The sequence below is a fragment of the Aethalodelphis obliquidens genome, unplaced genomic scaffold, assembly GCF_003676395.1.
Source record: "Aethalodelphis obliquidens isolate GAN/ISIS:26980383/991018 unplaced genomic scaffold, ASM367639v1 scaffold62, whole genome shotgun sequence".
Taxonomy (NCBI): Eukaryota; Metazoa; Chordata; class Mammalia; order Artiodactyla; family Delphinidae; genus Aethalodelphis; species Aethalodelphis obliquidens.
In genome coordinates this window covers 4,468,488-4,492,358 of record NW_020838006.1, presented here as the reverse complement: position 1 = coordinate 4,492,358, position 23,871 = coordinate 4,468,488, and the positions used below count along the sequence as shown (strand labels likewise).

The window sequence follows — 23,871 nt, the reverse complement described above, 5'->3', positions numbered from 1 at the left end:
CTCCAAGTAAAAGAACCCACAATCATGTCGTTGTTCTCTTGCATGGGAGGGCAGAGAGAAATCACAGTCCTCCCCAGCTAATTGCAGCAAAAAGAATGTTACAATTCTCAGTTAAATTTAAAAGGTTTCCTGCGGCAGATGTTTTTCTTTGTAGGAATGCTACATTGTTTTTTTTTTTCATTTTTATGTCTCTGGAATATTTTGCCTAGTTCAGTAATCTGCCAGTCTGGTTATATGGGCTCAGCCACTGGGAACCTGGCATAACTATTGTGCAGACCACTTAAAACTGAATTGAAGTGGACTCCTGTGAAGAACATTCAGCACGAGACTGGGGCTCCAGCTCTACCACCAGCTCACAGTGTGACCCTGGGGACGTCTCTTCCTCTTTCTGGGTTTCATTTTCCTTTTCAGGAAAATTCCGAGATTGGCTTCATCTTCTCTTTCCAGCCTTTCATAGAGCATTTGTCGGATGTCGAGTTGGGACGGGGACATGTCGTGGATGGTCATTAGTGGCGGCTTTGTACCACAGGTACCTTAAGCATTCACTGCACGTGTATTTCACTGCATCTTTGGACGGGGGTTTTCTATGGATTTTTAAGCTGGGGTATTTGTTTTGTGGCCTTTCAGGAGCCTCAACATTGTTGCAGAACAAATGAATGTCTAGATTGTTTCTTCCTTTAGCAGTAGCACAGCTGACATTCGTATTATACTTTTAGTTTATAAAGAATTTTCACATTTGGTGTCGCATTTAGACTCAGACACTCACTGAAATGTAAACGGAGGATAGTTATAGAAAAGACACTGGCATTCCTTCCTAAAAGGTCTGAGTAGGGCTTCCCTGGTGGCACAGTGGTTAAGAATCCACCTGCCAATGCAGGGTACACGGGTTCGATCCCTGGTCCGGGAAGATCCTACATGCCGCGGAGCAACTAAGCCCATGCGCCACAACTACTGAGCCTGCACTCTAGAGCCGCAAGCCACAACTACTGAGCCCCCGCGCCTAGAGCCCGTGCTCTGCAACAGAGAAGCCACTGCAATGAGAAGCCCATGCACTGCAACGAAGAGTAGCCCCCACTAGCCACAACTAGAGAAAGCCTGCATGCAGCAAAGAAGACCCAGTGTAGCCATAAATAAATAAATAAATAAATAAATAAAAAGAAAAAAGGTCTGAGTAATATCAATCAGTAAATAAAAAGGTCTGAGTAATATCACCTGGGAAACCTAAAGATTTGAGCAGGTGATGATAAGTATGCAGGTAGGCAGACATTCATCCATCCTTACTTCCATGCACCCATGTATCCATCCATCCGTCCTTGCATCTATTCATTCTTCTGTTCCCTGACATAGGGAACCCATTCCCTAACGTGAAGGTAACCTGGCACTTGACCTCATATATCTTTTTTTCCTTCTTTTTAAAAATTTGTTTAAAATTTTTACATTTAATAAAATTCACTCTTTTTTGGTGGACAGTCTATGAGTTTTGACAAGTGGATAGAGTCCTTATAACCACTGCCATAATCCTCCTACAGAGCAGGTCCATCACCCCACCCCACTCCAAAAAATCCTCTCCAGCTGACTCTGTAGTCAGACCCTGGCTTCACCCTTACCTCTCGGCAACCACTGATCTGTTCCTTGTCCCTGTACTTTTGCCTTTTCCAGAGTGTCCTATAAATGGGATCACATAGTACGTGCTTCAGTCTGGCTTCTTTTTCTTAGCATAATGCATTCAAGATTTACTTGTGCTGTTGCAGGGATCAACAGTTTGCTCTCTCTTATTGCTGAGTAGTTGTCCGTTGTATGAATGTATGTTTTGTTTTGTTTTCAGTTCATTCCCCAGTTGAGGGATACTCCGGTTGTTTCCACATTTTGATGATTATGAATAAAGCAGCAATAAACATTCTTCTAGAGGTTTTATTGTGAACATAGACTTTTGTTACATTTAGATAAACATCAAAAGTGGGATAACGGGGTTGTATTTGTTGTTGCTGTCATTGTTCTTTCACTTGTATTTATTTTTAATTGAGGTAACATAGATTTATAACATTATATAAGTTTCATGTGTGCAACATTTTATTTCTACTTCTGTATACCCTACAATGTGCTCACATCCAAAAATTTGGTTTCCATCCCGTTTACCCATTTCACCCTCCCTCCCAGCCCCTCCTCCTGTGGTAGCTACTACTCTGTTCTCTGTATCTTTGTGTTTGTTTTTGTTTGGTTTGTTCATTTATTTTGTTTTGTTTGTTTGTTTTTTATCAATATTTTTATTGAAGTATTGTTTATTTACAATGTTGTGTTAATTTCTGCTGTACAGCAAAGTGATTCAGTTATACATATATATATATGTAAACATTCTTCTTTAAAATAACCTTTTCTGTTATGGTTTATCATAGGATATTGTGTATAGTTCTCTGTGCTATACAGTAGGACCTTGTTGTTTGCTTGTTAGTTTTTTATATTCCACATGTTGATGAAAATAACCAATAAACAATCTATAAAAGGAATAGAAAAGAGTTTTATTTGAGCCAAACTGAGGACTATAGCCCTGAAGACAGACGCTGCACAGTTTTATGTCTTGTCAGAACAAAGAACATCAAACAAGTCAGGGAAACATTCCTTCAAGGTTTCAAAAAATAGATCAGCATGTACACAGCAAGTCAGCATGGCCTTGGCACCTGAGAAAGGAGTCTTATTGCCAGAGGAGGACCAACATTGGTGTCCCACGAAGGGAGGCATTTCATCTTTATTTTTTTAATTTTTTTTGCGGTACGCGGGCCACTCACTGTTGTGGCCTCTCCCGTTGCGGAGCACAGGCTCCGGACGCGCAGGCTCAGCGGCCATGGCTCACGGGCCCAGCTGCTCCGCGGCACGTGGAATCCTCCCGGACCGGGGCACGAACCCGCGTCCCCTGCACCGGCAGGCGGACTCACAACCACTGTGCCACCAGGGAAGCCCCTAATCTTTATTTTTAACATGGACATTCTTGACTTCTGGTCAATGTGCCCTTTTCCTTAATAATTAAAGGAGATGTACAATGTATGTTTGATAAGCCACAAACAGGCTGTTTTAGCATGAAATTCAAGTGCATTCATGTATAAGCCAGAATGACTTCTTATATCTCCATATGTGAAAATTTCTTTTACTACACATATGAGTGAAATCATAGTCTTTGTCTTTCTCTGTCTTATTCACTTGGTAAGTGTATGTTTAACTTTAGAAAAAACTGCCAAAAAGTTTCCCAAAGTGGCCGTCCTAGTTTGCATTCTCACCAGCAATGTATAAGCATTCCAGTTACTCTAAGTCTTCACTAGCACGTGGTATCATTAGTTTTTTGTGGTGTATGTGTGTGTGTGTGTGTTTAGCCATACCAATAGGTATGTAGTATATCATGGTAGTTTTAATTTGTATTTCCCCAATGACTAAAGATGTTGAGCATCTCTTCATGTACTTATTTGTCATCTGTATATCACATTTGATGATTATTTAAAACTTTCACCATTAAAAAAATAAGGCTGTTTATTTTCTTAGTTCTACATTTTTAGAGTTCTTTACATATTCTGGGGACAAGTCCTTTGTCAGGTACGTGACTTGTAAATATTTTCCTCAGCCTGTGGCTTGTCTTTTCATTCTCTTGTCAGTGTCTTTGCAGAGCAAAAATTTTTTAATTTTGATAATGTCAAATTTTCAATTTTTAACAATATATTATGCTTTTGTTGTAGTATCTGAGAACTATTTCCCTAATCCAAGTTCATAAAGCTTTCTCCTATGTTTTCTTCCTAAAGTTTAAGAGTTTTACCTTCCACATTTTGGTTTATGATTCATTTTGAATTAATTTTTGTATAAGGTGTAGGTAAGGTTCTTATTTTTTTTTTTGCATATGAATGTCCAGTTGTTCTAGCATCATTTGTTGAAAAGATCACCCATGTAGGCTCAATGTAATCACAAGAATTCTTGTAAGAGGGACACAGGAGGGTCAGAATCGGAAGGAAATGAAACGACAGAAGCAGAGGTTGGGGTGATGCCATTGCTGGAGGGGCCATGAGCCAAGGGATGCAGGTGCCCCTAGAAGCTGGAGAAGGCAGGAAACTGTCTCTCCCCTAGAGCCTTCAGAAAAAATACTGTACTGCCTGCTAATACTTTGATTATAGCCTGTAAGACCCATTTTTGAATTTCTGACTGCCAGAACTGTAAGATAATAAATTATAATAAATTTGTATTGTTTTAAGCCACCAAGTTTATGGTACTAGTTTACAGCAGAAACAGGAAACTAATACAGAAAGCTCCATTGAATTGTGTTTGCACTTCTATCAAAACTCAATTGGCTATTCTGTAGAACTATTTCTAGATTTTCTATTCTGTTCCATTTTTCTATGTGTCTATGCTTTTGTCAATACTACATTGATATATCATTTTTTTTTTTGCGGCACACGGGCCTCTCACTGTTGTGGCCTCTCCCGTTGTGGAGCACAGGCTCCGGATGCGCAGGCTCAGTGGCCACGGCTCACGGGCCCAGCCGCTCCGCGGCATGTGGGATCTTCCCGGACCAGGGCACGAACCCGTGTCCCCTGCATCGGCAGGTGGACTCTCAACCACTGCGCCACCAGGGAAGCCCCTGATATATCATTTTTATTTTAACCTGCCCTGAGTTATTTTATTTTCCCTGCTGCATATCTTCAGGATATGAAAATTTGGTCAAGGGTAGTGAAAAGGAAACAAAGAGATAAAAATTACAAAATGACAACTTTCAAGGTAGCCATCTGTATTAGTTAATTACTGCTGAGTAAAAAATTATCCCAAATTTAGTGGCTTAAAACAGAAACACTTACTGTCTCACAGTTTCTGAAGGTTGGGAATCTGGAAGCAGCTTAGCTGGGTGGTTCTGCCTCAGGGTCTCTCATGAGGTTGCAGCCAAGCTGTCTGTTAGGGCTGCAGTCATCCTGAGGCTTGACTGGGGTGGACGTGCTTCCAAGGTCCCTCATGTGGCGGTCAGCTGGCCTCTGAAAACCTGCCTCCAAGATGACTCACATAGTGGCTGGCATGCTTTAATTCCTCTCTGTAGGCTGCCTGGGTGTCCTTATGACATGGCAGCTGGCTTCCCTAGTGCGAATGATGAGAGACAGAAACAGAGAGAACATTCACCTAAGACAGAAACCATTGTCTTTTTATAACATAACCTTGGACATGATGTCTCATTACTTCTGCCAATGTTCTCTTCACTAGAAGTGGGTCACCAAGTCTATTCCACACTCAAGGGGAGAGGAATTAAGCTCCACCTCTTGAGAAAGTATCACAGAATTTGTAGACATATCTTTGAAACCACTATAGTCTGGCCACAAATTATTTATATCCCTCCCACATGCAAAACACAGTCGTCCACTCAAGGGCCCCTAAGAGTCTCCTCCCATCACTGCACCAGCTTGAAGTCAGAATCACGTCCTCTAAGCTGAGTCCAGGAGAGGAGAGGATGCTCAGGGGTAGCTATTTAAGACCAGCTCCTTGAGTTCATTCCTGCAACCTGTGAAACTGAAGAAAGGCTGTCTGCCCCCTCCCCCCGTCAACAGACAGTGGTCAACAGACACAGACACAGGATAGCCGCTCTGATATTCCTGTTCAAAAAGGGGGAAATGGGAAGCAGGAAGGAATCAGTGGTCCACGGTGATTCTAAAATCCAGTCAACAAGTTGTAATCCTCTTTCGAGTCCCTTGATTGCATCTCAAGACCTGGGAATAATTCTCCCGTGGTCCTTGACTCCCTCTCCAAACCCTTGGTTTTGCCTCCCAGTCAAACTTCCCTCTTCACAAGAGGTACTCTGTTTTCCTACCCCAGTTCATAAAGATTTCTCCTATGCTATCTTTTAAAAGTGAATATTTTTGTTTCACCTTTTAGTTTTTGATTCCTTTTGAGGTCTTTTTTTTTTTTTTGCGGTACGCGGGCCTCTCACTGCTGTGGCCCCTCCCGTCGCGGAGCACAGGCTCCGGACGCGCAGGCTCAGCGGCCATGGCTCACGGGCCCAGCCACTCTGCGGCATGTGGGATCTTCCCGGACCAGGGCACGAACCCGTGTTCCCTGCATCGGCAGGCGGACTCTCAACCACTGCGCCACCAGGGAAGCCCTTGAGGTCATTTTTGAATAAAGTGTGAAGTATGGATTTTTTACTTTTTTGCATATAAATGTCCAATTGTTCCAGCACTGTTTTTTTGTGGGTTTTTTTTTTTTGTTGTTGTTGTTTTTAAAGAACCTTTATTTTCCACCCACCTTTTTTCCATTTTCTGTCTAAGAGTCTGTGGAAGAACAGCTTCCGTGTGTTCCTGCTGCAAGGAATTTGAAAATGTCTTCCTTGTTCATGTGCAGGACCTCAAGGGCTCTGGATATTGTGGAAGTTTTCCCTTAAGTTACCATGGGAACCCAGAACACTACCGTGTTGACCCCTCCCTGGGTATCTTGGAAAGTCAGCACCTTTGTTGAAATATGGCAGAAGTGACCCTGCGCCAGTCCCTAGACAAGGCTTCAAGAGACTTTGCATGCTTCCTCTTTCTGGAACCCTCTCAGTGCCCTGAGAACAAGCTGAGGTGAGGCTCCAGGAGGATGAGAGCTCCTGGTAAGGACGAAGAGCCCAGCTGTCCCAGCCAAGGCCAACCTAGACCATTCAGCCATCGCTCAAACGCGCGAGGAGACCCAGACAGGATCAGCAGAGTGAAAACTGATTCACACTTTCTGGGAGAATTTTGTAATACATGAGCCATGTTTTTTGTTTTTGCGGTACGCGGGCCTCTCACCGCTGTGGCCTCTCCCGTTGCGGAGCACAGGCTCCGGACGCGCAGGCTCAGCGGCCATGGCTCACGGATCCAGCCGCTCCGCGGCACGTGGGATCTTCCCGGACCGGGCCACGAACCCGTGTCCCCTGCATCGGTAGGCGGACCCTCAACCACTGTGCCACCAGGGAAGCCCTGAACCTGTTTTTGAATAAGATAATCTGTAACTATATTTCTGCATAGAAAAATGTCTGGAAGAACATACACATAACTTATTAACAGTGGTTTCCTCTGGGGAGGTGTTACAAATATATTTCACTTTCTATTGTACATTGTATCTTTGTGTATATGAATCTTTACAAATGATCATCCATTTAAATAAATTAATCATCAAAACATGACATAATTTCCATTTTGGAAAAATGTCAATATAATGTATATATGGCTGTATTGCGAAGTTGCATATGACCATTGCAGTAATTTGATTTTCCTGGATATAACTCCCAGGGCGGTCCTGATGGAGCTGCTAGTTCACAGGGTGATGGGCTGTCCCTACTCCCACTGTGGTGTTTCCATCTTCCCAGCGGCTGGTAAAGTTGCGAGTACATACTGCTGCTGAAGTCCAGGCAGTGAATTTGTAAGAACGTTGGACTTGGCGTCAGAAGACCTGAGTTCAGGTTTAGTATTGGCTTCTCTTTTCTGAGTTTCTGTTTCTTACCCAGTAAAACTGCACTTCATTCATCAAACAATAAACATTTATTGAGGATTATGGCGTGCAGGCCCTGTGGCTGGATGCTAGGGGCCCAAGCTCCTGCCCTGCTTCTCTCCCAGTGGTGATGGGAGAATCAATTCCTACATGAACAAAAGTGTAACAAGAAATGGAATTCCAGGCACTGAGCTGTACTTTCAGTGGTTTCATTAAGTAGAAGAAAGAAGACTGAATCCATTATGAAGCAAGTGGAATAGTTTAGTGGTAAAGAACTCAGGCTCACTAGCCAAACTGCCTGAGTTTAAAATCTAGCTCCAGCAGGGTTTGGGGGGGAGGCTGCTTTTTTTTTTTTTAAGTGGTTTAAGCCAGATATTATAAATATATTTAATTAAGAAAAAATTTTTGGCTGCACTGTGTGGCATGTGGGATCTTAGTTCCCTGACCAGGGATCGAACCCATGCCCCCTTCATTGAAAGCATAGAGTCTTAACTACTGGACCGCCAGGGAAGCTCCTTGAAATTTTTTTTATTTAAAAAATTTTTTATTGAAATATAGTTGATTTACAATGTTGTGTTAGTTTCAGGTGTACAGCAAAGTGATTCGGTTATACATATATGTGTATGTATATACATACATTTCTTTTTTAGGTCCTTTTCCATTATACAGGGGATGTTGCTTAATTTTTTTTTTGAAATATAAATTTTTTTTTTTAGTAAACTTATTTATTTATTTTTGGTTGCGTTGGGTCTTCGTTGCTGCGCGGGCTTTCTCTAGTTGCAGCGAGAGGGGGCTCCTCTTCGTTGCGGTGTGCGGGCTTCTCACTGTGGTGGCTTCGCTTCGTTGCAGAGCACAGGCTCTAGGCACACGGGCTTCAGTAGTTGTGGCACGCGGGCTCAGTAGTTGTGGCTCGCGGGCTCTAGAGCGCAGGCTCAGTAGTTGCGGCGCATGGGCTTAGTTGCTCCACGGCATGTGGGATCTTCCCGGACCAGGGCTTGAACCTGTGTCCCCTGCATTGGCAGGAGGATTCTTAACCACTGCGCCATCAGGGAAGCCCTAAAATAAATTTCTATTTCTCCTTGTAGAACAAGAATAAAATTTTTTACATCTTGCCCTATTTTTGCTGAACATTTCTTTGATTCAGTTTTTCTCCACCTGTAAAATAGGAACAGGAACAGTACACAGCTCATGTGGTTGTTGTAAAGATTAAACGAGTTACTATGTATAAAACACTTGGCACAGTGCCTGGCACATAGTAAGTGCTCAATAAATATTAGCTATGATTGTTATTATTTGGGATGGAGAACACATTAGATCAGTTGTTTCTAACACAAATGTGACCAAGTTGAAACAGAGGGTAATCTGCTTGTAACAAACTTCTCTCCACTTGTGGCTTCATGTATGGCATCTGGCCAACCATGTCAGTGACTAACTACTTTTTCTAAAATTTATTTTGGGACTTCCCTGGTGGCGCAGTGGTTCAGAATCTGCGTGCCAGTGCAGGGGACACAGGTTCGAGCCCTGGTCCGGGAAGATCCCAGATGCCGCAGAGCAATTAAGCCCGTGCACCACAACTACTGAGCCTGTGCTCTAGAGCCCGCAAGCCACAACTACTGAGCCTGCGTGCCACAACTACTGAAGCCCACGTGCCTAGAGCCTGTGCTCTGCAACAAGGGAAGCCACTGCAATGAGAAGCCTGCACACCGCAACAAAGAGTAGCCCCCACTCGCCGCAACTAGAGAAAGCCTGCGCGCAGCAAAGACCCAATGCAGCCAAAAATGTAAATAAATAAATAAAAATAAATAAAATGCTGTGAATTCAGAACACAAAGATAAAAAAAATTTATTTTATTGAAGTATAGTTGATTTACAATGTTGTGTTAATTTCTAGTACTATTTACTCTTGCTGGTCCATGAACATCCTCTTAAGACTTTATGTGCCGTTGACAAGAATGACAATCCCAGCTAGAAGATGGGGTTCCGGAAACAGTTACTGGAAACTCCAGACCAGCTCTCTGGGTCCATGTGGAGAAACTGTGGTAGTCAGCTCCCTACTCGGGGTGACTGTTTCTGCCCATTATTTGAAGAGGTGTGGTGTGTTTGTCCTTTTGTTCCAATTATGTATGGCTTCCACTCACAAAGTCTTCACATGGTCCAAGATGGCTGTTAGATTTTCAGTCATTCTACTTACACTTGTATTTTTCTTAATGATTTATGCAATCTGGGTGAGTTAAGGAAATAAGTCCTTGTTTTGGGCATGTATGTTTTGCAAATATTTTTGCCAAATTATTATGTCTTTTGTTCTCAAATTGTTTTTCCAACATGAAGAGAATTCTGCAGATATCTTTTCTTCACTTGCTATTCTACAGTGGGTCAAGGAAAGCTTTCTAGAAAAAGTGACTTTAAATTTAAAACTCCAGTGATCCAGCAATCCCACTCCTGGGCATATTTCTGGAGAAAACTCTAATTCGAAAAGATACATGCACCCCAATGTTCACAGCAGCACTATTTACAATAGCCAAGACATGGAAGCAAACTAAATGTCCATTAACAGATGAATGGATGAAGATGTGGTACAGATATACCATGGAATATTACTCAGCCATAAAAAGAATAAAATAATGCCATTTGCAGCAACATTGATGGACCTAGAGATTATTATTACTAAGTGAGGTAAGTCAGACAGAGAAAGACAAACATCATATGATATCACTTATATGTGGAATCTAAAATATGATACAAATGAACCTATTTATGAAACAGAAACAGACTCACAGACATAAAAAACTTATGGCTACCAAAGGGGAAAGGGGGTGGGGGAGGGATAAATTAGGAGTTTGGGATTAGCAGATACAAACTACTATATACAAAATAGATAAACAACAAGGTCTTATTGTATAGCACAGGGAACTATAGTCAATATCCTGTAATAAACCATAATGGAAAAGAAAAAGTATATATATATATAACTGAATCACTTCGCTGTACACCTGAAACTAACACAACATTGTAAATTGACTATATTTCAATTAAAAAAACAAACAAAAACAACAACAAAAAAACCCAATTCCATGGGTGAGAAGCACAAGCCTGGTGAAGAGGCGGGGAAGAGTGGGGACATGTGTGCTCCTCTCTCTGTCATGGTCTTGCCTCTTCTTGCAGCACATCTGCTCCATGCACCTCTTGCTACTGACTTACCTCTTTGGCCATTTCTGATCCCACACAGCTGGCTTGCTCTCACTCCACCCTGGCTTCTATGGTCTGAATATTTGTCAACCACAGTTTCTGAGAAACTCCCTCAATCATGTTCTACATAAGTGTATTTGACATAAATTACTACCATGACTGGGATGCAGGAAAATTAGAGTTATGATATCTCATTTGTTTTTTTTTGTGACTTGATCAAATTACTCACTTTCCCTATAAAATTCCTACACTGTCTGCAAGAGTAATTAAAGCATTATATGAAGTAATACAAGGCCACAATGCATTGGAAAAAAATTTTTTTTTCTTCTTTTTGGCAGAGGGTTTTGAATCCTTTATCAATATCCACCCAATTCCTATGTTGAAATCCTAATGCCCAATGTGATGGTATTAGGAGGTGGGGCCTTTGAGAGGTGCTTAGTTCATGAGGGTGGGGTTAGTGCTCTTATAAAAGAGACCCCACAGAGCTCCCAAGACCCTTCTGCCACATGAGGACAGAGTGAGAAGTCTGAGGCTTGGAAGAGGGTTCTCACCAGAACCTGAACATGCCGGCACCATGATCTTGGACTTCCAGCCTCCAGATCTGTGAGAGAGAAATTTTTGTTGCTTACAGGCTCCCAGTCTCTGGTATTCTGTTACAGCAGGCTGAACAGACTAGCACTCTGACCTTGACTAGCCCTTTCAGTGTAGCCCCTCCCCCCTTCAACTAGACTATCTCAAGGGTCTCAGTTTTTTAGTCCAAGGTGAGAAGTCACAGGTGGGCTGGGTAGGTGGTAGAGGTTCGATAATATGAAATAAGAGGATGGCACCTCCCACTTTTAGCCGGACCCGCAGGTGGCAGGCCCCCACGAGGGGTGCTGTGTGGGCATATAACGACTGACGGTTATCGTTCAGTATGTGCCCACCTCCCAGTCCTCATGCCAATGAAGGGCTTCAAAATCGCTCACACACTGACCAGCTGGCTCAAGGAAAGTTATGCTGTGGGACAAAATGGTTCCTAAAATCTCAGCGGCAAAGATTTTGTGCATGTGGCATGGCCAAGGCTAACTGGCTTCAGCTCTGTCACACGTCTTCTCACTCCAGGACCCAAGCTGAAGGACAGCCCTGATCTGAGACATGCTGCTCACCTGGCAGAAGGAAGAGAAAGATGGTGGAACCGTGTGATGAATCTTAGACTTATGTTTGGACATAGCATCTCTTATATCTGTTCACAGTCCACTGGCCAAAAGAAATCCATGGCCGAGCCTGAGGGTCATGTGGAGGGAGAACAGTCCTCCCAGGGGAAGAGGCGGTAAGTATTTTGAACAAATAAACATTGTCACATAGTTCATCCCAGCCAGTAGTATCATCAGTCCCATTTTGCAGGTGAGAAAACTAAGGCTATAAGAGGTATCAAGGTCATAGATTAGAACTCAGCTCCGTCTGGCTTCGAAGTTGGTCTTTTCTACCATGCAGTCTCTTGAGAATTTTTCTCTTTTTACACTGTGTGGGTACTTGGGATTGTAATTTATTCAGGGCACAACCAACTCTCATCAGCTCCAGAAGCTTCTCCATGAAAATTTCTAGAGCTAACCCACCTTTGAAAGCTTCCTGGAAGGATATGGAGCTAGAAAGGAGTCGGGCTGGGGGAACTGTCCCCATGAAAGCCGACTCTATTTCATTTAGTAATTTTTTAACTGTTGAATTATTTATCTGCTTTATGGGTTTGTAGATGGGGATCATCTATCAATATTTGTTTTTGTTTTCTTGTGTGTGTGTTGGGGAGAGTGTGAGATCCTCAAAGCTATTTTCCAGGTAATTTTGGAAACTTCCAGATTGCACTGGTTATTTATATGCACAAAAATGATGAGTGCAGTGGAGAAAGTGTAACCCATCTACTTCTGCGGAAGAGCAAAAACAACTTTAGATTTAGAAACCCAGCTGCAGCTCCGTGTACCTTGGGGCGGGGGTGGTGGTGGTGGTGGTGGAGGTGTGTGTGTGGGGGAGCAGAAGTTACAGCCAATAGAATACTTCGCTCTGTTTGTAAGTATCTGTGATTTCTCCTGCCTTAAGTGCAGTCTTACCCATTTCGGAGCCTCTGGTTCCCAGGTGCTTCGTGCTGTCTGATAACACCAGGTAGGGTTGGATTTGACAGGTTTACGTGTGTCCATCAGGGTGGGGATTAGGGTGAAGGCAGTGCAGCGCCTAGGACGCTCAATTTAAGGAGGCACTCGCAGGAACCCGAGTTCTCTTGCCTCTGGTCCCGGCCCTGGTGTCCACTGTGCCATAACTCCGCTGGCTGAAAATGCCCCGGGAGCGCTCTCTGCCCTCCCCTCCCAGACGCACAGGAGAGCCCGGAGAACCTCCCTGCCCTGTTTCTTGGCTCGGCCAGTGAGGTCGATGTCCAGGTGACCGTGTACGTGTGTCCGGGCCAGGCTCAGTGCGGAAGACGGAGAAGAGTGTGCGCGTGAGCCGGCGTTAGGCCGGGCGGGTCCATATCCGGGTGGACCCGGTGGGTGGGACCGCCCCTCCCTCCAGGTCCCGAGGTGGGTGGGGGTTGGGGAGTGACGCGCGGAGATTCCCTTTCGCACCTTCCCATCCGAGAGGGGGCGGCAGGGTGTGGATTCCGGGCGTGCCCACCCTGCGCATTGGCGCTGGGAGCGCCCCGAGCCCTGGGCCTGAGCGGCCGCAGGGTCTGGAAAGCAAAGGAGGAGGAACCGGAGGAGGGCTTGCCGAACTGGCCACCCGCTCCGAACTTGCCGGGGAAACTACTGCGGAGGGAGGGGCCGGGGCCCGGGCCGCGGCCGGAGGAGGGGCGGCCGCAGCTGCATCCAGCCCCGTTGGCTTCCTTCCCAGCTCTTCTCTGCCTCCTCCTCCTCTTCCTCCTGTATGAGTCAGGCGTTTCCCGGGGATTTGGAGCAGCCACGCGCGGCCCGGGTGCCCGGAGCTGTAGCCGCCGCCGCGCCAGGAGCTCCAGCGCCGGGGTCGCCACCGCTGCGGGCACCCGCGTCCCAGGCGCGCGCGAACCATGGAGAGGGCGGCCCAGGGCGCAGACGGCGGCGGGGGCAGCAACAGCAGCAGCCGCAGCAGCAGCCGCGCCACCTCGGCGGGCTCCTCGCCCTCCTGCTCGCTAGCGGGCCGGGGGGTCTCTGGTCGGTCGGCGGCCGCCGGGCTCGGCGGCGGGGGCAGCCGCAGTAGCCCGGGCTCGGTGGCCGCTAGCCCGTGCGGGGGAAGCGGCCGGCGGAGGGAGCCGGCGCTCGAGGGCGTGCTCAGCAAATACACCAACCTCCTCCAGGGCTGGCAGAACAGGTAACGCGCCGGCCGCTCGCCCCTCCCTGCGCGCCGCTTGTTGTGAGTGTGAGTGTGTGCGCGCGCGATCGGGCCGCCGGCGAGTCGGGGCCGCCTCGGCACCCGGGCCCTTCCCAGGTCCCCGCTCTCCTCAGCGCGCCGCCACCCCACCCTGGGACCGCATCGCAGTGGCGGGGAGGGAGGGAGAGCCCTGGCTCCTGCTGGGACTGGAGCGGCGGGCGGGCGAGCGCGCTGGTCCCCGGGCCCTGACTGCTAGCGGTTTCCCGTACTCCTGGAGAATGGCTGAGGACGGGAGGTAGAGGGGGCGTGCTTGACGCCTGGATGAAAGAGCTAGTACATCTGGTCCCATCACAGCAATTCTCCCCATATCATAGTTCATTTAAAACTTTGTCGTTTAAAGACACCACCACCACCAGAAACCAGCCACTTATCCTCGGCGGCTTCCGGCGCGCATGCTAGCCCCCTGCCCAGTTGGTGGCCGGGAACCTCCAATCTCTGCGACGGAAGTTTAGGGTTTTTTTTGTTTTTTGTTTTCCTTTGACACTCTCTCCCCTTTCCAAATGGCAGGTCGCTATTTAAATTATTATTATTATTTTCCCCCTTTAGGTGTTTTTTGAAGTTCCCTGCTCACTCTATCCTCACAGTTGGGAAGCCTAGTTATGGACACGTGGAAGGATGGGTGTCAAGGGAAGGGGTCGCGGTGCTGAGTGGACTGAGTAGTGAGAATAGTGAGGAACACTTGAAAGGAGCAGATGGGGTACTGCAGCTGACATTTTTAAACTTTGTTTTTCAAAAGCAAGTCAAAGGAAAATACAAATATCCATGCAAGGAGAATGGGGCTTTTTGGAGACGTTGATGAGATCTTGTGTCTGGTCCTTAATAGCCCTTGGATATTAGGACTTGAGGTTCTTAAGGATGCTTGTGAGATTTGAATCACACCCTGGGAACTCTTGCTTCTCTCCGCTGGTTAGTAGAGTACTTGGTCCTCTCTCCCTTTGTAAGTTTCAGATTGTTTACGGCTGAAACAGCAGGCAGTTATTTACATGAAACTCAACTAAGAGGAAGATGGAGGGTTCCATCCTATGTATGGAACCTGAGTTGATATTGTAGACAGAGAACTTTCACGGGGGTTTCCTTGGAGATCTGCTACTGTGTTAGTGGAAGTTGCACCTTAACTTTTGAATCCTTTTATTTCTTAAAATAGCCCCAGTGTCTGCTCTTGGCTCTCCCTTTTCTCCTCCAGTTCTTGGAGAGCTGAAAGGATGGGTCGAGTGCCGAGAGGAGACAGATGAGAGGGCTGAATCTGATTTCAGTTCCTGGTAATTGCGTTGTTAATGGCACCTCGCCATGCCTTGCTGGTGATAGCATTTGGTTTGTGTGTTGGACAGTCACCTTTAATGCTTTTTTTCCCAAGTAGCTTATGAGGCCAACAGAGCTTTTACCCTGGATTACTGTTATTTCACTTGGGGATGGCATTTTACCTGCGATGTATATTAAAGGATTTGTTCTTTGGAGTGGATTTAGGGGGAATTGGAGTAACTCATGCTTTTGTGTATCTAAATCTACTGGAGTATTTAGGTTGAAGGCCAGATTGAGAAGAGGCAAAATTTATAATAATGATAATAATAATAATAACAACAACAACAACACGGACTTGATTGCAGGCCACACAGGTGAAATGTATTGTGTGTGCTGCTGAGGTCTCCTCTTTATTGAGTTTGTTTACTGTGGTTTGTAGCTGCCTGCCAATGTTTGTTCTCATCATAGTAGATGCACCGGTTTTGAAGTCTACCACTGACTCCAAAAGCATTGTCTCTTTCTAATGGTTAATGTCTCAGTGTCAGGTTTTGTTTCCCACATCTGTGGCCAAGGGTCCATTTAGTGATCCGGAGAAAATCTGTGATGGCTGTGACTGCATACTTTCTTCTCAAGGGGTCTTATAAAGGAAGATCTGGATCAGTGAAAAGGAAGAGGGAGGAGGACAAAGACAGAAACTTCGAGAATATATTCATTTGTCCATTTGATTATTCAGAGGCACCATTCCAGCTACTCTGGAGCTACTCCAGTGTTTAAAACACATGGGCATCTTCTCATCAAGTAGTGGAGGGGTCGCAGGATTCAGAAGTGGAAGGAGCCCACCCTTCCCCAGTCCAGGGAATTGCCTTGGTGCAAGTAGGTGGGCTGTGTCAAGCTCCCTGCGTTTGGGGGCCTCATGGTGTGTTCCTTTGCAGTTCTTTTCAAATTGCCTGCAGTTAATGAGAAATCTCCAGCCTTGAAGTCCTTGGTGAGTGTTCCTAGGCTGCCACGCTGTTGATAACATCCTCCACCGGCTCCTAGGGCTTCACACCAGTCACCCCCTAGTCACCACTTTACTCTGGTGTCTGCTTGCACGTCCTCAAGTTGCTGTAAAGCTTATATTTTACCATTCAGTGTCATATTCTGCCTTATTTGTAGCACTCTCATTCTCATCCCCATGCCCTGAGGAAGGTGGTGTGGCCAGAACACAAAATAAATGACATAAACAGAGGTGACAGGAGGGAAAACTACACAGGTGGGACACGCCCAGGAGAGCATGTCCAGGACACTTGGCTCTCTCATTGGCTGAGAAAGTGTGAGGTAATCAGAGCTGGGGCAAGTGGGGAGAGGAGGGGAGGGAATACCCATTAAGGAGTTTCTATAATCCATTATTATAGTTCTTTAAAGAAAATATCTCAGACATTACAGCATGGTAGAGATTTGTAAGATGGCGTTAAAGAGTAAATGCCTCTAAACAAATGAATACAATTTCAGAAAGAGGTAGGTGTGGTCCAGTGGTTAGGACTCTATGATTCCACTGCGGGGGGGGCCTGAGTTCAATCCCAGTTTGGGGAACTAGGATCCCACAAGCTGCACGGCCAAAAAAAAAAAAAAAAATGGAACCAGCTTCTGATTCTTTTTCAGGTGATTGGTGGGGTTGTGAGAACTCAGTAAAACACTGAAAAGCAAATCTTGAATAGGGTAAGGAAGATGAGTGTTGGCAAAAGGAAACCTCAGGCCACCAATGGACATTTATTTGGAAAGTTAGAGCAGTGTCCTGACGTCAGCATTTAGCACACCGGTTACCTTGGGCCAGTTCCCTAATTGCACTGGGCTTTCGTTTTCCCATCTGTTAAATGTCGAAGATGGTGTTACCCCTATGCTTCTCATTAGTTCAGTGTGGGGATTAAATGAAGACACCGGTGTATAAGGGGCTGAGAATAGTTCAGGATCCTGAGAAGTGGGAGCTATTATTAGATCTTCAATTTGCCCCATGGTAAATGGACCCTTTCTGGTCCATAAAATTCTTGGTCTGTTTTTTGAATGCTGGGATGACTCTGGGACTCCATTAACGTAATTATCCTAGAGTTCTTTGAGAGGAGAGAGATCATTTAAAACTTGGAACTAGACATTTACATCTCTGTGGGAAGTGACTTACTCCCTCTTCCAGCCTCTAATCCCCATCTCCCTTCCTTGCTTTTCCTCCTAAACACTTAACCGCCAGCTGACATGCTCCGTATTTTACTCTTTTGTCTTTCTGCACTAGGTGTTAGCTCCCTGAGGACAGAGAATAATTTCGCCTGTCTTGTTCACTGCTATATCGCCAGTGCCTAGAACAGCGTGTGGCATATAATAAAGGTTCAGCAAGTATTATTGAATGAGTAAGCAAAGGAATGCATGACAGAGAAGAAATCAAACCAGGACTTAGTTCTGTTTTGGCCAGTGTTTGCTACTGTTACAATTCTTAGTTCTCTACCTGCTCATAGCCTTGTCCTTGAGTTAGTATGTTTATTATTTGCCCTGCTGTCTGCAACCATCAGTCTTTGTCTTCTGGGTCAGCAGACATGCCCACCCTGACTTCAGACCCACCACAACCCACCCAGGGTAGACCTTTAGGGACTAGATTTCCAGGGCTAGCTTTTGTCTTGATCTGCGTTAACATACTTTGAGAAGGTAGTGTTTAGCCTCCAGCCGTGACTTCCCAGGATTTTGGGGCCACCTGGCCCATTTAGCAAAGCCAGTAGGGGCATATGTTAACTTTAAAAATCATACTGCATTAAAATGAATGGTTTTTGAGTATTCCAGTAGTTTTAGAGGTAATTGGTGGTGATACTAGGGATGAAAATCACTGCTCTGGTTTAACGTTCTTGCCTCTGTGTACTTTGGAAGGTTTTGCACATCTTGCTGTCCGGGTTGTCAGATTGTTCTGAGGCTGCACTCAAATAGTTTAGGGACACTAGATCGTTTCGTTGGCAATAATAATAAAGGGGCGGTTGCTTAGGTTACAAAACTGCATATTACATGTAATATATGTAATATGCACAATATATGTAATACATTATATATGTTATAACCTGCTGCACTCCCTGCAGGGTCCTCTCTTCCCCACCTTTTAATTATTTTATTATTATTATTTTTAAATTTATTTATCTGTTTGGTTGCACCAGGCCTTAGCTGTGGCAGGTGGGCTCCTTAGTTGTGGCAGGCAGCCTCTTTAGTTGTGGCAGGCGGGCTCCTTAGTTGTGGCAGGCGGGCTCCTTAGTTGCAGCACATGGGCTCCTTGGCTGTGGCATGAAAACTCTTAGTTGCGGCATGCATTTGGGATCTAGTTCCCTGACCAGGGATCGAACCTGGGCCCCCTGCATTGGGAGCACGGAGTCTTAACCACGGCACCACCAGGGAAGTCCCCTCCCCCACCTTTTATTTCTTTTTTTAAAAAATTATTTATTTATTTGTTTTTTAATTTCTGGTTGTGTTGGGTCTTCCTTGCTGCGTGCAGGCTTTCTCTAGTTGTGGTGAGTGGGGGCTACTCTTTGTTGCAGTGCTCAGGCTTCTCATTGTCATGGCTTCTCTTGCTGCAGAGCACGGGCTCTAGGCATGCCGGCTTCAGTAGTTGTGGCACATGGGCTCAGCAGTTGTGCGGTCTCTAGAGCGCAGGCTCAGTAGTTGTGGCGCATGGGCTTAGTTGCCCCTTGGCATGTGGGATCTTCCCGGGCCAGGGCTCAAACCCGTGTCCCTTTCATTGGCAGGCGGATTCTTAACCACTGTGCCACCAGGGGAGCTCTCCCCTGCTTTTAAAACGTACATGTATTTGAGGAGATTTACACCAAATGGTTACCACAGTTTTCTTTGGTTGGTGGGATTGTGGGTGATTTTTATTTTCTTCTCTTCTCTTTTTTCCATTATTTTTCCCCCCTAAGGTGAACTTGCATCCATTTTGAGGTTCGAAAACGTTATTGAGAAAAAGGAAAGCTGCCCACACCTTTTCACATACTCTCTGAATAACTGAGTTTTTGAGGGTAAATTTGAAGTCTAACATACATTCAGAAAAGTACACAACTCATAAGCGTACATAATTCAATGACTTTTCGTACACAGAGCACACCCAGATCAAGAAGGAGCAGCCCCCAACCCCATCCCTTGCAGTCATCCCCCAACCCCCCCGGAGGGCTCCACTATTCTGTTTTCTAGTACCGTAGATTAGTTAGGCCTTTTTTTGAATTTCATATCATACAGGATGTGATCTTCTGTATCTGGCTTCTTTCTCTTAACATTATGTTTGAGAGCCCCATCCATGTTGTGGTCTGTTTATTTCCACTACTGTTTGGTGTTCCATTGTGTGAATATACTAAATATGTTTATATCTATTGCAGATCAGATAGACATTTGAGTTCTTCCCAGTTTTCGGCCCATACGAATAGTTTTGGGAAATAATATGTATGCCTTTCTGTGGGTGGATACCTAGGAGTGGAGATATTGCAAATGTCCCCCTTATGAGATATTGCCAGAGAGTTTTGCAGAGTGGTTGTGTCTGTTAATACTCCACCAGAAATGTGTGAGTTCCAGCTGTTCCACAAATTCTTGCACACTTGACATCGTCTGTTGTTTTCATCGTAGCCAGTCTGGTGGGTGTGTGGTGGTATTTCATTGTGTGGTTTTGATTTGCCTTCCCTGAAGACTAATGAAGTTTAGCATCTTTTCATGTATCTATTGGCCATTTGGATGTCATGTTTTGTAAGGTGCTGTTTAAGTCCTTTGTCTATTTATATATTGGGGTATCTGCCTTTTTCGTATTGACTTGTAAAAGTTTTTTTCTGCATACAAGTTCACTGATGGGTCTGTGTACACATGCACACAGGCAGTGCATATTAGAGAAGGCAGCTATCTTCTTTCACTCTATGGTTTGCGAGTTCATCACTTACTAGTGTCTTGGTAAACATAAAATCTTAATTTTAATGTCACATTTTCAATGTTTTCCCTTTATGTTTGGTCCTTTTTGAGTCCTGTTTAGGAAATCTTTGCCTAACCCATGGTAATGAGATGTTCTCTGATGTTTTCTTTCAAGAGAAGAAAAACCTTTTATTAATTTGAAATTAATAAATTAATTTCTTAGGAGTTTGAGTTGATACTGGGGGAATGTAGACTGCTGGCAGAAGCAATACAGCTTTTTTTTTTTTTTTCGATGTGCGGGCCTCTCACTGCTGTGGCCTCTCCCGTTGCGGAGCACAGGCTCCGGACGCTCAGGCTCAGCGGCCATGGCTCACGGGCCCAGCCGCTCTGCGGCATGTGGGATCTTCCCGGACCGGGGCACGAACCCGTGTCCCCTGCATCGGCAGGCGGACTCTCAACCACTGCGCCACCAGGGAAGCCCAGCAATACAGCTTTAAGGCTTCCAGTCTGTATTAGTTTTCTTATGGCTGTTAAGAAAAATGACCACAAACTTGGTAGCTTTAAACAACAGGAAGTTATTTTCTCATAGTTCTGGAGGGCAGAAATCCGAAATCAGGTTCACTGGGTTGAAATCAAGGTGTTGGCAGGACCGTGCTCCCACCGGATACTCTAAGGGAAGATTGCTTCTTGCTTCTTCCAGCTTCTGGTGGCTGCCAGCGTTCCTTGGCTCGTAACCGCATCACTCCAGTTTCTGCCTGTCTTCATGTTGCCTTCTCCTCTGTGTGTGTCAAATCTCCCTCTGCTTCCCTGTTAGAAGGACTCCTATGAATGCATTTAGGGCCCACCTAGATAATCCCTCCATTTCAAAATCCTGAATTTTATCAATCTTCCATATGCCAAAAACTTTGCTGTGTAAGGTAACAGTCACAGGTTCCCGGGATTAGGATGTGGACATCTTGGTGGTGGGGGGTATTGCATCCCAACAGTCATAATTCTAAGGTGGTTCTTTAGCTCACCAGCTCCCTTCCCCATCCACCTTTCCTGCCTTCCACCAGTTGCCATGGTGACAGCCATCTCTCCCATGGAAGGGCGCAGGTTGCTGTCATGACTATAATGGGCTTGTTAGGAAGCATCGGTGGTCTCATTCATCTTTGTTTGCTAGACAGACCCCTTGGGCAAATATTAGGTAGGTAATATTGTGAGGGAAATTGTTTTCCATTTTATCATCAGAATGACTCATTAGTCCAAGGACTTCTTTTTAAAGTTATAATTAACATACAAAAACAGGTCTTAGGTGTTCTGTTTGAATTTTGATACTTGTTTATACCATGTAACCACTGCTCGAAAAGGTACAGAACATTTCCACCCCCCAGGAAGTTTCCTTGTGCTTCTTTCCAGTCCATTCCCGTTTCCCTGCAATCTGTTTCTGATTTTTATCACCATGAATTTGTTTTGTCTCTTTGGGTTTCATGTAGATAGAACCATACAGTATATCCTTTTTGGAGTCTGATTTGTTTAGTTCAGGAAAATATTCTGAGATGCGTCCACATTGCCGCCCCTGTCAGTAGTTTATACTGGGTTTCTTTCTGTTGTTGAGTCATAGTGCATTTGTGGTTATACCACAGTTTGTTTATTGATATACCTGTAGGTGGACGTTTGGGTGGTTTCTAGTTTTTGGCTATGACAAATAAAGCTGCTGTTTGTGTACAAGTCTGTGTATGGACATAAGCTTTATTTCTCTTGGGTCAACACTGGGGTTGGAATTGTAGGGTCCTAAGAGAGGTGCATGTAGAAACTGTTAGAGTGGCTGGACCGTTTCTCACTGCTCACCATCAGTGTGTAAATGAGTGCATTGCTCTCCATCCCGGCCACCTTCTGTGTTGCCACCTGGGGAGATTTTGGAAGCTGGGACTGCCTCCTTCTCCTGGAATTGCCTTGCTTCTGAGGGGACAGCCTGCAGGAGCACAGGCTGGTGACGTGCTTAGACCCCCTTGCTGGTCCAGCTTTGCCTCGTTTTTGCTGCATGACCTTTACAAGTCACTTACTTCTTTGGACCCTGGTTTCCTCATCTGTGCATGAGGCCAGCCTCGTAGCGTGGCTGTGAGCTCCTGCATGCATCGCGCCTGGCACAGTGCCTAGCATGCAGTAGTTTGTTTGCTGGGAGTCTGGTATTTTAAACAGACCAGTGGGTGACTTCGTGGAACCTGGGGGTGAGTTGGTGGTCATTGTTGACCCAGCCGTAACCAGTATGCAGGTATTTCTCGGCCCTTCCTCCCCCACTCAGGGCCCCAGGTGACAAATGGTTTGATTTGTGTAGCGGATGCTGGTCTCCATTGGCTGCCCAGCCTCTGGCCCGGCAGGGTGTGCTCCAGTGGACAGCTGTTTGAGAACCCTGGGAGGAAAGGAGAGATGAGGGCCTTTGTGTCCTAAAAGCAGGATTGAGATGATTGTGCCAGAAATATGGGAGGTGTTTTGCACATTTCCTCTGGGCGACTCCTGATGGGATTTCGGGCCTGGCCAAGACAGAATTAGAAAGAAAAGCATCCAGAATTTGGTTTTGATAACCCAGACTCCATTGGATATGGTCACAGCCCAGAAAGAAAGTGCTTTATTTGTGCCTTGTGTAATGTTATCAAGAATAATGATACAGGGCTTCCCTGGTGGCACAGTGGTTAAGAATCCACCTGCCAGTGCAGGAGACATGGGTTCGAGCCCTGCTCTGGGAAGATCCCACATGCCTCGGAGCAACTAAGCCTGTGCGCCACAACCACTGAGCCTGTGCTCTAGAACCTGCAAGCCACAACTACTGAGCCCACGTGCCACAACTACTGAAGCCCGCGCACGCCTAGAGCCCATGCTCCGAGACAAGAGAAGCCACCGCAGTGAGAAGCCTGTGCACTGTAATGAAGAGTAGCCCCCACTCGCCAACTAGAGAAAGCCCTTGCGTGGCAACGAAGACCCAATGCATCCATAAAAAAAAAAAAAATAATAATAATGATACAATCAGGAAATGTGGTACACAAGCCTGTTCTTTGAAGGTCGGAGAAGGCATTTGAGCCGTGAATAACTTTTTCACGTTGTGCAGTAGTTTTTAAGGGACTATTTCTGTTTCTGTGTGGTTTGGTCCCTTTCTAGAAATATTTTGATGAAAATATAACAAGTTGAAAGACGACCGACCTCAGTGTTTAGTAACTCTTTTCCAGGATGTGTTGTGTTTATCTGCAGTGCCGGTCATGTGGCTGGTGAGCCACGAGCAGATATTGAGAACCACCAAGGAAGCCATGGGGTTCAGGTTCTCCTGAGTGTGCGAGGGTCTGGGGCTCTCTGTCAGCCCCTTGTTCGGGGGGAGTTAAGTGGATCAGGCAACAGGTACGTCGCTGCAGTGGTCACTCCGTCAGAACTGTGATGGGCTGTGAACAGTGCTGGGAATGCCACCACGGTGGTTTTTCTGGGCCCTTTGGTTGTTCAACTGGGAGACTTTCCAATCCCTGCATGAGTTGGCAGCATCAGCCCCCAAACACACTGCTCTCTACGTGTAATTAGGCCTGATGGATGTTCACACCCCGTGTACTTGTTGAGCACCTTTTATGTGTATACCAAACGCCGTGCAGTATTTCTGGAGAAAACTCTAGTTCAAAAAGATACATGCACCCCAGTGTTCATTACAGCACTAGACATGGAAGCAACCTAAGTGTTCATTGGCATATAAATGGATAAAAAAGATGTGGTACATACA

General features: G+C 45.5%; 1 protein-coding gene across 4 annotated transcripts in view; it reads left to right on the top strand.

Moving 5' to 3' along the window:
- The first annotated feature begins 7,304 nt into the window (after positions 1–7,304).
- Positions 7,305–23,871, top strand: part of OSBPL10 (oxysterol binding protein like 10) — a 298,101-nt gene continuing 281,534 nt past the window's right edge. Inside the window, exons 1-2 of one of the 4 annotated variants that reach the window (XM_027088152.1) lie at positions 7,305–7,429; positions 11,745–11,952. In XM_027088152.1, coding sequence (XP_026943953.1) covers positions 11,825–11,952 — 128 coding nt within the window. In that variant the 5' untranslated portion in view covers positions 7,305–7,429; positions 11,745–11,824. Of the gene's footprint in view, positions 7,430–11,744; positions 11,953–13,245; positions 13,950–23,871 lie in introns of those variants that run through there. The other 3 variants (XM_027088151.1, XM_027088150.1, XM_027088153.1) reach the window with 3 other exon arrangements.